This window comes from Balaenoptera musculus, chromosome X (assembly GCF_009873245.2).
Source record: "Balaenoptera musculus isolate JJ_BM4_2016_0621 chromosome X, mBalMus1.pri.v3, whole genome shotgun sequence".
Taxonomy (NCBI): Eukaryota; Metazoa; Chordata; class Mammalia; order Artiodactyla; family Balaenopteridae; genus Balaenoptera; species Balaenoptera musculus.
Window position 1 is genome coordinate 42,130,963 of NC_045806.1, and position 14,478 is coordinate 42,145,440.

At 52.9% G+C, this 14,478-nt stretch overlaps 1 protein-coding gene across 1 annotated transcript; it reads left to right on the plus strand.

The window, feature by feature from the left end:
- The first annotated feature begins 1,713 nt into the window (after positions 1-1,713).
- Positions 1,714-8,518, plus strand: GATA1 (GATA binding protein 1). The gene is made up of 6 exons (XM_036840320.1): positions 1,714-1,777; positions 5,533-5,771; positions 6,281-6,658; positions 6,768-6,913; positions 7,453-7,578; positions 8,000-8,518. The coding sequence occupies exons 2-6, from the start codon at positions 5,552-5,554 to the stop codon at positions 8,369-8,371; spliced, it is 1,242 nt and encodes a 413-aa protein (XP_036696215.1). The 5' UTR covers positions 1,714-1,777; positions 5,533-5,551; the 3' UTR covers positions 8,372-8,518.
- Positions 8,519-14,478: the final 5,960 nt, after the last annotated feature.

A 14,478-nucleotide genomic window follows, 5' to 3' on the forward strand; every position in this document is an offset into this window, starting at 1 on the left:
GAGGTGAGATGAGGATGGTAAACTCCCTCTGGGGTGGGCCAGTGAGTGAGCAGACCCTACTGACCCAGGGCTCCATCCTTGCCCTCTGCCCTTGGTGGGTCTCAGTCTCCTCATCTACAGAACGGGTGGTCAGGGGAGCTCCCTGTCCCATGGAGTCCCAGGGCCATTGACTGGTTAGTCTTACCCACTGTCCTACAGGGACCCAAGTTGGACACCTACTGCATACATGTGTGTTCAATGATTTTACATGGGGAAAGTGCCCAGAACAGGCCAGGCACAGGTCTGTGCCAGCAACGAGACACTGGTCCTTGTCACCGTTGTTACTATTTGGGGGAGGTAGGACAGGGCAAGAAGGTGGGGACTGAGGCGCAGGGCCCAGTGACTCTCTGGAGGTCCCTCTCAGCAAGTTGAGGGCAGAGCCACAGGCCACATGGGTCCACATCAATCCACACCCCCTCCCACCCCACCCTGGCACCACCTGCCCAGGGCATACCCCAGGCTGCTGCCTGGAGTCTCATGGACTTCCTCTCAGACTCTCTGTTTCTGAATCTCTGTCTCTGTCCCCCTCTCTACATCATCTTTTTCTCCCTTCTCAGATTCTCCACCTGTATCCTTGGCCTCTGTCACTTTCAGGCTTTATCTTTCCCCTTCTGTCCATCTCTACCTGTCTCCCACTCTCTTTGCCCCTCTTTCTATCTGTCCTTAACTGTCTCCGGCTCTCTCTGTGCATCTCTCACCCCTCTCTGTCTCTCATTCCTTTCTGTGCCCTCTGTCTCCTCCCAGCTCTAGATCTCTTTCTCTCTGTTTATCTGCATCTCCCCATTCCCACCTCTCTGGCTCTCTGCCTCTCTCCCTTCTCTATCCCTTCAATCCTCCTTCCCTTCCCCCACCCTATCCTACTCAAGGGCCCACAGAGGAACCAGCCCCAAGTCCCACCTGTTTCCCGCCTCCAAAGCCGCATGGCGGGCAAGAAGTTGAGGGCAAGGAGTTGAGGCCGCTGTCCCTGGGTGTCCCCCACCGAGCCCCGCCCCCCATCCCAAGACAGCCTGTTACCACCGCGGAGCCAACAGCCACACTGGCCTCCATCTGATAAGACTTATCTGCTGCCCCAGGGCAGGCCGGAGCTGGCGTAAGCCCCAAGTGGGGCGCTGAGTGAATGTGCCTCTGCCTCCCTCCAGTCCTGGCCTGGTCCCCAGGGTGGGCCTGGGTCCTGAAGATGTCCCACGGACATCTTGATTCAAATTCCCACCAAACCTCTTTGAGCCTCATTCTTGTCACCTGCAAAATGGGTACAGTCACATACCTCCTCTCCCTTTGGCCAGGAGGACACATACATAAGGGCCCAGCCCACACCTGGCTAAGCACACAGTAGGGGCTTTACAAACACTCACTGAAAAGCCCAGAGGGGTCATGAAACCACATCTGCTATTTTCATTTTATCTTGGCTTCAGCCCATTTTGTTTGGCTGGACACTGAAATCCACAGAAGCCCAAGTCAAACAGGGTCCAAGAATCCATGGGGTGGGCAGGTGGGGTGGAGGAAGGCCCCCACTGCCCAAGAGGTGCCCCACAGGAGGGGGGCCCGCCCCCTCCCCTGGCCCGCCCCACCCACTGGGGCACCAGCCACTCCCTGGGGAGGAGGGAGGAGGGAGAGGGGAGGGAGGGAGGGAAGGAGGAAGGGAGCCTCAAAGGCCAAGGCCAGCCAGGACACCCCCTGGGATCACACTGAGCTCGCCACATCCCCAAAGCAGCTGAACCCTCCGCACCAACCAGCCCAGGTCAGTCTCAGCCCTTCAAGAGCCCCCAGCAAGGCAAAGCCCGGGCCTGCTGCCCCTTACTTCAAGGCTATTCCCCCAGCTTGCTCTAGGCTCCCCAACCCACCACTGGTCCCCAAAGTGTCTACCACCCCTGAATCCCCTGACAGCTCCTCCAGACCACCTCTGTCTTTCCAACCCCCATCTCTACCCCAAATCTACTCCCCAAACCCCACCTCTCTCTGCCCTGACTCCCATCCACTCCTTCCAAGATATCTATGCTCCCCTGATCCCTTAACTCTGCCCACCATACCCCACCTCTGCCCCCTGAAACATGCTTTCATCCTGCCAAATCCTACCTCTGCCCCAAATCTGACTTTCACTCGCCCAAACTTGTCTCTGTCTCTGAATTCTCCACAAAGGCTCACTCTTGTCCCCCCATACCTATTTCTGCTCCCCAAGCCCTTGTCTACTCCACAACATCCTTGTCTCTGCCCCCAATCCTCTCTCTGACCCCCCAAACCTGTCTCTGGCCTGCCAAACCCTAGCTCCATGCTCTTACCACCATCTCCACCTCTCAAACCCCATATTTGTTCCCTGTGACTTCTCTCTGATGCCCTAAAACCATCTCTGCCCCAACCCTTTGTCACTCCAAACACCAAGTCTACCCCCCCAAAATCTGTTCTGTCACATGAATCCTCATGTCTGCCTTCCCTAAACCCCATCTTAGCCCCCAAATATTTTTGTGTCTCCCCAGGTGTCCTCTCTGGCCCCAAATCTTTCTGTTCTCCAATTCTATCTCTGTTCTCAAACTCCTCCTGTGCTTCCATAAGCCATCTCTAATCATCAGACACATTTCTGCCTGCCTGTCCAAACTCCACCTCTGCTCCAGCAAAACGCCTGGACCCTCAGACTTTTCCATGACTCTTGGAATCCACCCCGACCCCTAAACTACATCTCCAACTTCTCAACTTTCTCTCTCAAACTTTGCCTCTGATCCCCAACCCTGTCTCTGCTTTCCCAACTTATTTCTGATCCCAAAATGGGACCTTTCAAGCAGACCTTTCTCTGCTCCACAAACCCGTATCTGCTTACCCCAAACTCCATAGCTGTTCTCCGAATGTCTGACTCCTCAACCCCGTACCTAATCCTCAAACTCCACCTCAAACTCTCCCAAGAGTCATCTGCCCCCATATCCCAGCTCTGCTCCCTTCAGTCCCGAGGGACCCTCCCTTGAGGGCTGGGATAGGGACGTTACCTGGGGTGAGGGGCTGGGCGGAGGGAGAGTTGAGGGTGCCGGCCTGCTGCCTGCTGCCCGTTGGGGCAGCACTTACTCTAGTGGGGCAGCTGATAAGGAGCTTTCATATCCCCCAGCCTCGAGATAAACTTTATCTCTGTCCGGAGAGTGATAACTAGGGGTGGGGGGGGGCTGGGCCCCTGCCATGGGAGGGGTGGGCAGTCCTGGACCTGTCAAGGTACAAGGTGCAGGGACGGGGGGCAGTGGGGCTGGAGGGAGATTGGGGGTGGTGGTGAGGTGAGAATGAGGGGATAAAGGAAGAGTGGTGATAGAGACAAAAAGAGCAAGAGACAAACAGAGACAGAGAGAAGGGAGGAAAAAACAAAGAGAGATGGAGAGAGAGAGAAAAGAAGCAAAAGACAGAGACATGAAGAGAAAGAAGAAAAACAGAGACTCAAAGAAAGAGTAAGAGAGACAGAGAGACAAGAAAGAGGGGGAGACCCAGGAACAGAAAAGGAGAGCGAGACAGGAACTCAGAGAGAGATACAGATAGAATCATGGTGAGACAGAGAGGAAAGAGATGGATGAGGAGATGAGGAGGCAAGACACTCTCCCTAGGGAGAAACAGCAGGTGCCCTGGGCCCTAGAGGAGGTTGGTGGTGGGCACACTGACAGGCCCATCTCTAGCCCAGCACGACCCCTAACCCCGGGCCCAACTCTTAGCCTGTCTATACAATGGGTCACATAAGCGGGGGAAGATGGTCTTCTCTATATTTGTCACTCCACCCTACAGACAGGGAGACCAAGGCCTTCAGATTCACTGGGCAAGTCAGGGGCGGGGGTAGGTTTCTTGGCTCTTCATCTGGGGCTGTGTGCAGGAGGGTGTGTTCATGGGTACGGGAATAGTCAGACAGACATGGAAATAAGGCCAGAGGACCCAGAGACAGAAACTAAGGAATTGACAAACAAGCAGAAAGAAACAGAGTGGGAGAGATGTACAGACATTCAGAGAGATGAATGGAGAGGGAAAAAGAGAAACAGAAAAAGATTCAGAGAGCAAAGAAAGAGAGAGAGAAACAAAGAGATAAAAAGAGAGATAAAGAAGGAGAGAGACAATCAGACAGAGACATGGGAGGACAGAGAAAGGGAGGGGGAAAACATTAGACATTTATAAAAGCACAAAAAGAGAGAGCAAGATGTATCATGGGAGCATAGAAAAATGGGAGGGAAATACAGAGAGCCAGACTTGAGAAGAAACAGGGTCAGGGAAAAAGAGACACAGGGAGACAGAGATACACACAGGGAAGGACAGAGGCAAAGGGGCAGAGAGACCAAGCTGCCTTCTCCTAAGTCCTAGCTCGAGCCCTGTCACCACCTCCTAACCGGCAGATAGGGAAACTGAGGCCTGAGGATGGTGGGGACTGAAGGAACTTGAAAGCAGAACTATGGCAGACCTCCCCAGGGGACAGGGTATGGGTAGAGGGAACACCTCCCACCTGTCCCCCTCCTCAGAGGAAGCCAGTGGCCTTGGGGTGATTTCAAAAGTTGGGCGGGGATGGCAGAGATAAGCAGTGGGGGTACTGACCCCCCCATGGAGCAGGGAGGAACTGAGGGGCCCTCCGTCTGCAGACCCAACGGAGGTGGGGGAGGGGAGAGTCAAGCCGGAAACCATGGGGTTTCTGAGAAAGTCAGAAGGCAAGATGCAACAGATAGGGATGAAGTTGGGGAGCACAGGAGGGTGAACCCCAAGGTCCAGGGGGGTGACCAAGGAGTTCAAGGGACTCTGGTTCCACACCCCAGCCCACCCCACCTTGATTCTTTTAGAGGCGGAGGGGAGAAAGTGTGGGGGCAGAGGGAGAAGAGGAAGTGGAGGAGGAGGAGGAGAGGAGAAAATGAGGAGAGGGAGAAAGAGATGAGCAGAAGGGGAGGGAGAGGAGAAGGATGAAGACAAAAGATGGGAGGGGAGGGAAAGGGAGGAGAAGGAGGAGTGGAGCCGATATAGAAAGGGGAAGGGGGAGATGGCTGAGCAAAGGGGAGGTGGAGAAGGAGGAGGAGGAGGAAGAGATGAAGGGAGAGAAGGGGACCAGGGAGAAGAGGAGGAGGGGGAGAGGAAGAGGGGAAGAAGAGAGAAGAGGGAGGGAGGCAGGAGTAGAAAGAGAAGGAAGAAGGGGAAGAGGAGGAGAAAGAAGGGCAGCTGAGAGGAGGGAGGAGGAAGAGACAGGGGAGGGAGGAGGGCGAGGAGAAGAAAGGGAAGGGGAGGAAGAGGAGGGTGTGGAAGAAGGAGAGGAGAGGAAAGATAAATGAGGAAGAAGGGGAAAGGAGCAGGATGGGGAGTGAGGATGGAGTGGAAGATAAGGGAGAGATGAGGGAGGGGAGGGAGGAAGAGGAGGGGGAGAGGAGGCAAGAGGAGGGTACTAGGGAGATGGAAAGGGGGGATAAGAGGATTGAGGGGATGGAGTGGGAAGAGGGAGAAAGGAGGGAAGAAGGGGTGGAGAGGGGAGAGGAGGGCTTCTGTGTCTGAAGACCCCTCCTGTGCTCACAGGTCAAACCCCAGAGGCCCCATGGAGTTCCCTGGCCTCGGGGCCCTGGGGACCTCCGAGCCCCTGTCCCAGTTTATGGATCCTGCCTTGGTGTCCTCACCACCAGAATCGGGGGTCTTCTTCCCCTCTGGGCCTGAGGGCTTGGATACAGCAGCCTCCTCCACCGCCCCCAGCACCGCCACGGCTGCAGCTGCTGCACTGGCCTACTACAGGGATGCTGAGGCCTACAGACACTCCCCAGGTACCTAACTTCTTTGGGTAGCTGTCTTGGCACTGGTTCCGTGATATTGGGGTTGCCATGGAGACCCTTAGCTAAGGCAGAATCCTACTAAGAAGTCATCCTGAAAATGGCCGGAAGCCTTCACGTGGCTGTGCTGACCCCTAGTTAAGTCCAGACCTGGGAATGCCAATGCTCCCCAGCCTGCCATCTTGGGATAGCCATACTGGGAAGCAATGTTGGAAGTAGGTGGTGGCCCGAGTTGCCAACTGATCTATGGGCTCCAAATCCCAACAAGTCATCCTCAAAGCCCACCTGGAAATGGCTGGAGGTTATTTCAGTTGCCAGAGTGACCAGTGGGGCTCAGGACCCAGGAGTCACCCAATGGCCAGTAGCTATTCTGGTCACCTGTAGAAAGGTTGGAAACTTGGCCACCATGTTGGGGCTCTTGGGCATCATTAGACCCTGAAAGCAAGATGACTTTAGACTGATTGCTCCTCTTCTTTCCTCCTCCTTTTCCATACCCCCAATAGTCTTTCAGGTGTACCCACTGCTCAACTGCATGGAAGGCATCCCAGGGAACTCACCATATGCTGGCTGGGCCTATGGCAAGACCGGGCTCTACCCTGCCTCGACTGCGTGCCCCACCCGCGAGGACTCCCCTCCCCAGGCCCCAGAAGATCTGGATGGGAAAGGCGGCGGCAGCTTCCTGGAGACCTTAAAGACAGAGCGGCTGAGTCCAGACCTCTTGACACTGGGGCCTGCACTGCCTTCATCAATTCCAGTCCCCAGCAGTGCCTATGGGGGCCCTGACTTTTCCAGTACCTTCTTTTCTCCCACTGGGAGCCCCCTCAATCCAGCAGCCTATTCCTCCCCCAAGCTTCGTGGAACTCTGCCCCTAACCCCCTGTGGTGAGGTTCTCAAAAAGGGACTGGGAGGTGGGGGTTGGGGGGGGCGGGGGTGTCCAGGGCGAAGCTGGACTGAGCCTGGCTCCCTCTTCCCCTCCGTCTACCCCACCAGAGGCCAGAGAGTGTGTGAACTGCGGAGCAACGGCCACCCCGCTGTGGCGGCGGGACAGGACGGGCCACTACCTGTGCAACGCCTGTGGCCTCTATCACAAGATGAATGGGCAGAACAGGCCCCTCATCCGGCCCAAGAAGCGCCTGGTAAGACCCAGGCCTGCCTCCACCGCTGTGCTCACCCTGTGCAGGGATCCCAGTCCGCATGCTCTACAAGAACCCACATCCCCCACCCCTTCCCCATCCACACAGGAAGCCAGCTTTTGTACGGGGCCGGGGCCGCCTATCCTCAACCTATCCTCACGGTCTGCAAGCAGGAACCCCATCCTCTCCCTGCACTGCAGTTTTCATCCTCGGCTTCACACTGGGATCACCTTGGGGCACTTCGAAACCACTAGGGCCTGGGGCCCTCCCCACATGTGCTGGTTTAATTGGTCTGGGATGCCGCCTGGGCATCAGGACCGTTTCTAACCCCCAAGTGATTCCAGTGGATGGCCAAAGTTGGGTACTACTGGTGTATTCCCCCATATAGTACCCAAAACCCCTACCCCGGCCAGGAAGTCCTGTCCTCACCCACACAGAACCCCCAGCCCTCGCCCTGTCGGAAACCCTGCCTTAACCTGACCCTCACCTCTTTCAGTCCTCCACCCACCAGTGTGCTCATCCTCACATTCTCTCTCCCCCAGATTGTCAGCAAACGGGCAGGTACCCAGTGCACCAACTGCCAGACAACCACCACCACACTGTGGCGGAGAAATGCCAGTGGCGACCCTGTGTGCAATGCCTGCGGCCTCTACTACAAGCTACACCAGGTGCCCCGGGGCCCCTCGGAGCCTCCCTCCTCTCCTCCCGCTTCCCTTCCTTCTCCGTTTGTTATTCTCCTCTCTCTTCCTCCATCCCCCCTCCACCTTCCCCACCCCTCCCTCCTCCACTCCTTCATCGCCTTTCTTCCTCCTGCTCCCTCCTCCTTCCTCCTCCCTTGGCCATCAGCTAACTTCCACTCCCCCGTCCTAGACCAGGGGCAGCTCCGATTAGCCTGAAAGGCTTTCCCAAGCTCAGGGCCTCACAACCTCGGGATTCTTGAGAACGATACCTGTGCCACACCAGGGGCGCACTCCCTAGTCCTTGAACCAATTCCCTATTCTTAAGAAGTGGGGTGGAGAGAGCATCCCTGGAGGAGACATAGAGGCAAGATGTGGAGTTGGGAAACACCCATGGCCTCCCTCTTGGCAGGTGAACCGACCACTGACCATGCGGAAGGATGGTATCCAGACTCGAAACCGCAAGGCATCTGGAAAAGGAAAAAAGAAACGGGGATCGAGTCTAGGAGGTACAGGAGCAGCTGAAGGGCCAGCTGGCAGCTTCATGGTGGTGGCTGGGGGCAGCAGTAGTGGGAATTGTGGGGAGGTGGCCTCAGGCTTGACATTGGGCCCGCCTGGTACTGCCCACCTCTACCAAGGCCTGGGCCCCGTGGTGCTGTCAGGGCCTGTTAGCCACCTCATGCCTTTCCCAGGGCCCCTGTTGGGCTCACCCACAGGCTCCTTCCCCACAGGTCCCATGCCTCCCACCACCACCACCACTGTGGTGGCCCCACTCAGCTCATGAGGGCACAGAGCATGGCCTCAGGGCAGGTGTTGGTGTCCCTCCCCTCTTGTAGCCAGATGTCTGTCCAACCCAACCCTCTGGGCCCCAGACAAGCCTTGGCGTGGACATTCAAAGCTTTTGTAAAATAAAACCACCAGAGTCCTGAAATTGAATGTGTGAGTCTGTGTGGGACTAAATAAAGAACAGTGGTGGGGGGTTGTGTATCAGTGTGCATGATTCTTTGGTGACAGTGTGTGGCTGCCGTGTGTGACCATGTGAGATGGCACGCGACGCTTCACGATTGTAACAGAATATGTGACACCGCGTGTGACAGCGTCCAGGTTGTATGAGACAGCACGTGCAGCCACACGTCATGTTGAGAGCCGGTGTGCAGCGGGCAGTGGGGATGAGGCTGTATGAGACGATGTGCGTGACTCCAGACGCCTGCAAGAGGCCGGGCACGGGTGACTGTGTGAGCGGACGTGGAGGTGTGCCCGCGACAGCGTGTGCTGAGGAAACACGTGGGGTTGTGCACCACTCGGGGTGACCTTTGAGACAGCATGACAGCATATGCACTGGGCACAGAAGTGGATCCATACACATTTTGGAACGTTGAACAAGAACTACTGTGTGACAGTGTGTGAGGCATAACAGTGTGACCATGAGGGTCTGCGTGTCAGGATGTCTCTGTGGGTCTGGTGATGACAGTATTTCTGTGCAAGTCTGTGTGTGTGTGAGCATATTGTGTGGCGTGGGCCATGTCAGTGTCTCTAAGTGGCTGACAATGGGAGCAGCCCTGCATACACTTATTTATGGAAGTGTCAACATGTATAGTTTCAGTCGGTGTAAGCTAGGGACCCTCTTCCAAGGGACATTAGACATGCTGAGGACAGAAAAGGGAGGAAGGGGTGGGGCAGGAATGGTAGCTGTCAAGAAGGTCAGAAGGCCAGTATGGGACCATGAGGTTGTCCATAGGCCTTCCTGTCACTCATCTCTTATCTCTTTCAGCCCAGCTCAGCCTGCAGCCCTGTGGGAAATGGTAGAGAACGAGAGGGGTAGATTAGGAGGACAAAATAGCCTCTGGGGGTGATATTTAGACCCTGGAGGTCGGGGAGCTCCCCACAGTACCATCTCCCTCCCCAACGCACCTACTCACCTGGGTGAACTGCTCCCCCCAGGGTGGAATCTGTACTTCCATTTAACAAACCCTTACACAGAAACAGTCACCCAGTCAGGTGACATCCTAAGCCAGACAGGTTAAGTGGCTCGCCCGAGGCCACACAGCTGATGGCACAGGGTTAGCCGGGCTCCGTGGCTCAGGTTTCCCAACGGCTCCTAACAGCAAGCAGCGCCTTTAATTGAGTGCTCACTGTGAGTCGGCAATGGCTGAGAGGCTTCAGTTGCTTTAGTTCATGAATACCTGAAAAAAAAAAAGACTGAGGGAAGTACACTCATGCTCCTTTTACTAATGAAAAACTGAGGCTCAGAACTTGCCCTGATCACGCTGAGTTTAAGGAGTGGACTTCAGATGGGCGACCCTCCCCCACCAAAGTGAGCCTTGCTCACACTTAACTGGGCTGCTTCTCTTTGCAGCTTCTCCCCCCTGAAGCCCCAGAGGTGGGGACTGTGGGCCCGCACATCCTGAACACAGTATGGGTGAGAAGCTGTCCTCAACAGAACAGCACCCTTTCAGCAAGTCACCACACTAGCCCACTCGAGAATCACAGTAGTCCACGCTCCTTACAGGAGCGTGCCCTGGCCCTGTAAAAGCCTCCTGCCTGGCTGCCCCACGGAACCCCAGCCCTCTTACCCTGGAGGAGCCCCTGTCTTCGTCTTGAACAGAAACCCCTCTCACGGCACTTCCCTGGTGGTCCAGTGGCTAAGACTTCACGCTATCAGTGCAGGGGGCCCGGGTTCGATCTCTGGTCAGGGAACTAGATCCCACATGCATGCTGCAACTAAGAGTTCGCATGCCACAACTAAAGAGCCTGCCTGCCGCAACTAAGGAGCCCACCTGCCGCAACTAAGACCCGGCGCAACCAAATAAAATAAATACATAAATAAATATTAAACAAAAAGAAACCCCTCTCAGAACCTGTGTGGAAATGTGCCTGGCCCCGCCTTGTTCAGGAACCCCAGTCCTCACTCCCTATAAGAACGGCTGCCCTAGCCTGGTACAGGAATCTGGTTCTGGAACTCTAAGGGAACCCTTTCTCTAATTATCAACAGGAAACCCATCCTGAGTCCGGACAGGAACACCAGCCCTCACCTTGCACAGGAGTAACCCCAGTCCTCCCATATGGCACAGGAACCTCTGCCTTACTCTGGTTAGGAATCTCTGAGCTCACACTGTAAGGAAGTCCCTGTACCACCCCTAACAGAAATGCCTGTCCTGACCCTTTCCCCAAGCCTCAATCTCTTTATAGGAATCCTGTCTTGACCTTGGACAGGACACCTCTGTCCTCACACTGTACTGGAGCCGTGCCCTCCAGGTAGCATTTTTAAAATACTTCGCTCACAAGAAAATCTAGTGAGTATAGAAAATCTAGACTGAGTGTAGAAGCCCTTGCCTCCACGGTTGACAACGACTCCCTCCCGACGTCACTCTGCACAACAATCCTGATCTCGTGACCCACCCCGTAGAGTACGCAGGAACCCATGGTCTAACTCTCAACATGAACCTCAGTCTTGAACTTACACAGAAAACCCTTTCCTGACCCTGTGTCAGGGACGCCTGTCCTGACCCTCTACTTTAAGCCCATATCTCATCCGATACAGGCACCTATGGCCTCACCTGGCACAGGACTCCCTTCCCAGACACTGTACAGGGCTTCTCATCCTCATCCTGTGTTAGCTCCATGGCCCTGACCCTCTACAGGAAGCCTTGAATACAACTGTACTGGAACTTCTGACCAGACTCTCTGCAGAAAACCTTTTCTTGACTCTCAACAGAAATCCTTAACTTGACTCATTTATAGGAAACTCTGACCTGATCCTTTATAGCAACTCCTAACCTTCCCCTCTGGAAATACTCTCCTGACCCTGCACAGGAAGCCCTGTGACTCTCTATGACAGCCCCTGCCCTGGGCTTGTTCCAGAAGCCCCACACTCGCCCTGCATAGGAGCTACCGTCCTGAGCCAACAGTAGAAACACTAATCTGAATCTCTGAAGGTGTCAGTGTCCTACCTCTGCACAGGACCTCTGTCCTGACCCTGCGTGGGACCACCCTCTGAGTCCCATCAGGAACCTGTGTCCTGAGCTGGTACAGAAAACCCCACTCTCACCCTCAACAGGAACCTCTGACTTGAGAGACATCCAAGAAATGAACCAGCATAAAAACACCTGTACTGCATAGAAACCTCTGCTCTGAACTTGTTAAACAATCCAGAATCTGAATCACCATGATCACCTGTCCCGAGCCTGTACAAGAACCCCAGGCCTCTCTCTTGCACTGTTGGTGGGAATGTAAATTGATACAGCCACTATGGAGAACAGTATGGAGGTTCCTTAAAAAACTACAAATAGAACTACCATACGATCCAGCAATCCCACTACTGGGCATATACCCTGAGAAAACCATAGTTCAAAAAGAGTCATGTACCAAAATGTTCATTGCAGCTCTATTTACAATAGCCAGGACATGGAAGCAACCTAAATGTCCATCGACAGATGAATGGATAAAGAAGATGTGGCACATATATACAATGGAATATTACTCAGCCATAAAAAGAAATGAAATGGAGGTATTTGTAATGAGGTGGATGGAGTTAGAGTCTGTCATACAGAGTGAAGTAAGTCAGAAAGAGAAAAACAAATACAGTATGCTAACACATATATACGGAATCTAAGGGGAAAAAAAAAGCCATGAAGAACCTAGTGGCAAGACGGGAATAAAGACACAGACCTACTAGAGAATGGACTTGAGGATATGGGGAGGGGGTGGGGTGAGATGTGACAGGGTGAGAGAGTGTCATGGACATATATACACTACCAAATGTAAAATAGATAGCTAGTGGGAAGCAGCCGCATAGCACAGGGAGATCAGCTTGGTGCTTTGTGACCACCTAGAGGGGTGGGATGGGGAGGGTGGGAGGGAGGGAGATGCAAGAGGGAAGAGATATGGGAACATATTGTATATGTGTAGCTGATTCACTTTGTTATAAAGCAGAAGCTAACACACCATTGTAAGGCAATTATACTTCAATAAAGATGTTTAAAAAAAAAAAAAAAAAAAAAAAAGAACCCCAGGCCTAACCCCTAATAGGATCACCTGATCTGCGTCTCTGGGAACCTAGCTCTGATCCCATGCAGAAATACCTGGCCTGAGTATGTTGTGATCCTCTGGCCTGACCCTCTACAGAAAACCACCCTTCTGGCCTCTAAAGGAACAGCTAATCTTAATCTGCACGAGAAAAAAATGCCTTCACATTCTTCCCTCTTACTCTACAATGTCTCCAACCTTCATATTTTTCTACAAACCTGCCTTACCAGATAATAGAATCATTCTCCTGACCCCAGACAAGAGACACTAACTTGACCCTATAGAGAAACCCCTACACCTACACAAGAACCCCTGTGCTGATACTTTAAAGAGAATTCTCTATAGCAGTGCTGTCCTAAAGAAATACAATTTGAGTCACATGTGTAATTTAAAATTTTCATGTAGCTGCATTAAAAAGCAAAAAAACCCCACAAAAAACAGGTGAAGTTAATTTTAATGATATATTTTACTTTACCCAATATAGTTAAATACAGTTGACCTTTTAACAACGAGAGGGTGGTTATGGGTGCTGACACCCCTAGGCAGTAGAAAAATCCGTGTATAACTTTATAGTCATCCCTCCATATCCTCGGTTCCTCCATATCTGCAGTTTCACATCTGTGGATTCAACCAACCTCAGGTCATGTAGTACTGTAGTATTTATTGAAAAAAAGCTGCATATAAGTGGACCCACTCAATTCAAACCCGTGTTGTTCAAGGATCAATGGTATTTCATTTCAATATGCAATCAATATAAAAGTTATTGACATATTTAATTTTTTATACTAATTTTTTTGGAAATCCAGTGTGTATTCTACACTTACAGCACACCTCAAGTTGGACTAGTCACATTTCAAGAGCTCAGCAGCCCCACGTGGCTAGTGGCTACCACATTGGACAGCATAGCTCTGTGAAGTCTATAGAATCCTGTAGCAGGCACTGCTATAGGCTCTTCAAACCTGTCCCTTTTCTTCCTAAGCTCACACACTTTTCCAACTTCCCTTACAGTTAGATGTGGACATGTGACAGAGCTCTGACCCATGGAGTGTGGGCATGACATATCACATTTCCAGGCCTGGCCCATAAAAGTCTCTCACACAATCCCCCACTTTCTCTTTCCCCATCTACCAGCTGAATAGTGAGAACTCCAAGGGCTCAGAGGAGAGCAGAACTGCAAAATGGAAGTTGCCTGGGTCCATGAATGACCAGTAATAAATATTCACAGTGGATTTTGTATGAGTAAGAAACATGTATTGGGGCTTCCCTGGTGGCGCAGTGGTTAAGAATCCGCCTGCCAATGCAGGGGACATGGGTTCGAGCCCTGGTCCGGGAAGATCCCACATGCCGCGAAGCAACTAAGCCCATGTGCCACAACTACTGAGCCTGCGCTCTAGAGCCTGTGAGCCACAACTACTGAGCCTGAGTGCCACAACTACTGAAGCCCGCGCGCCTAGAGCCCGTGCTCCACAACAAGAGAAACCACTGCAATGAGAAGCCCGCGCACCACAACGAAGAGTAGCCCCTGCTTGACACAACTAGAGAAAGCCTGTGCGCAGCAATGAAGACCCAATGCAGCCAAAAATAAAATAAATAAATTTATAAAAAAAAAAAAAAAGAAACGTATTTGTGAAGCCCGAGATTCTGGGTTTTACAGCAGCTAACATAATTTACCCCAATTAATAACAATCTCTTGACTGAATCTGGACATGAACACCTAATCCTAATATCTATATGAACACAGCTCTGAACCTGTACAGAAACACCTGTGCTGACCCTGAATTGGGCTGCCTAATCTCTTCATAGGAACCTGTCATGATGCAGTCTAAGGAGCCCCATCCTGAATTTGTATGGGAACCCCTAGTCTGG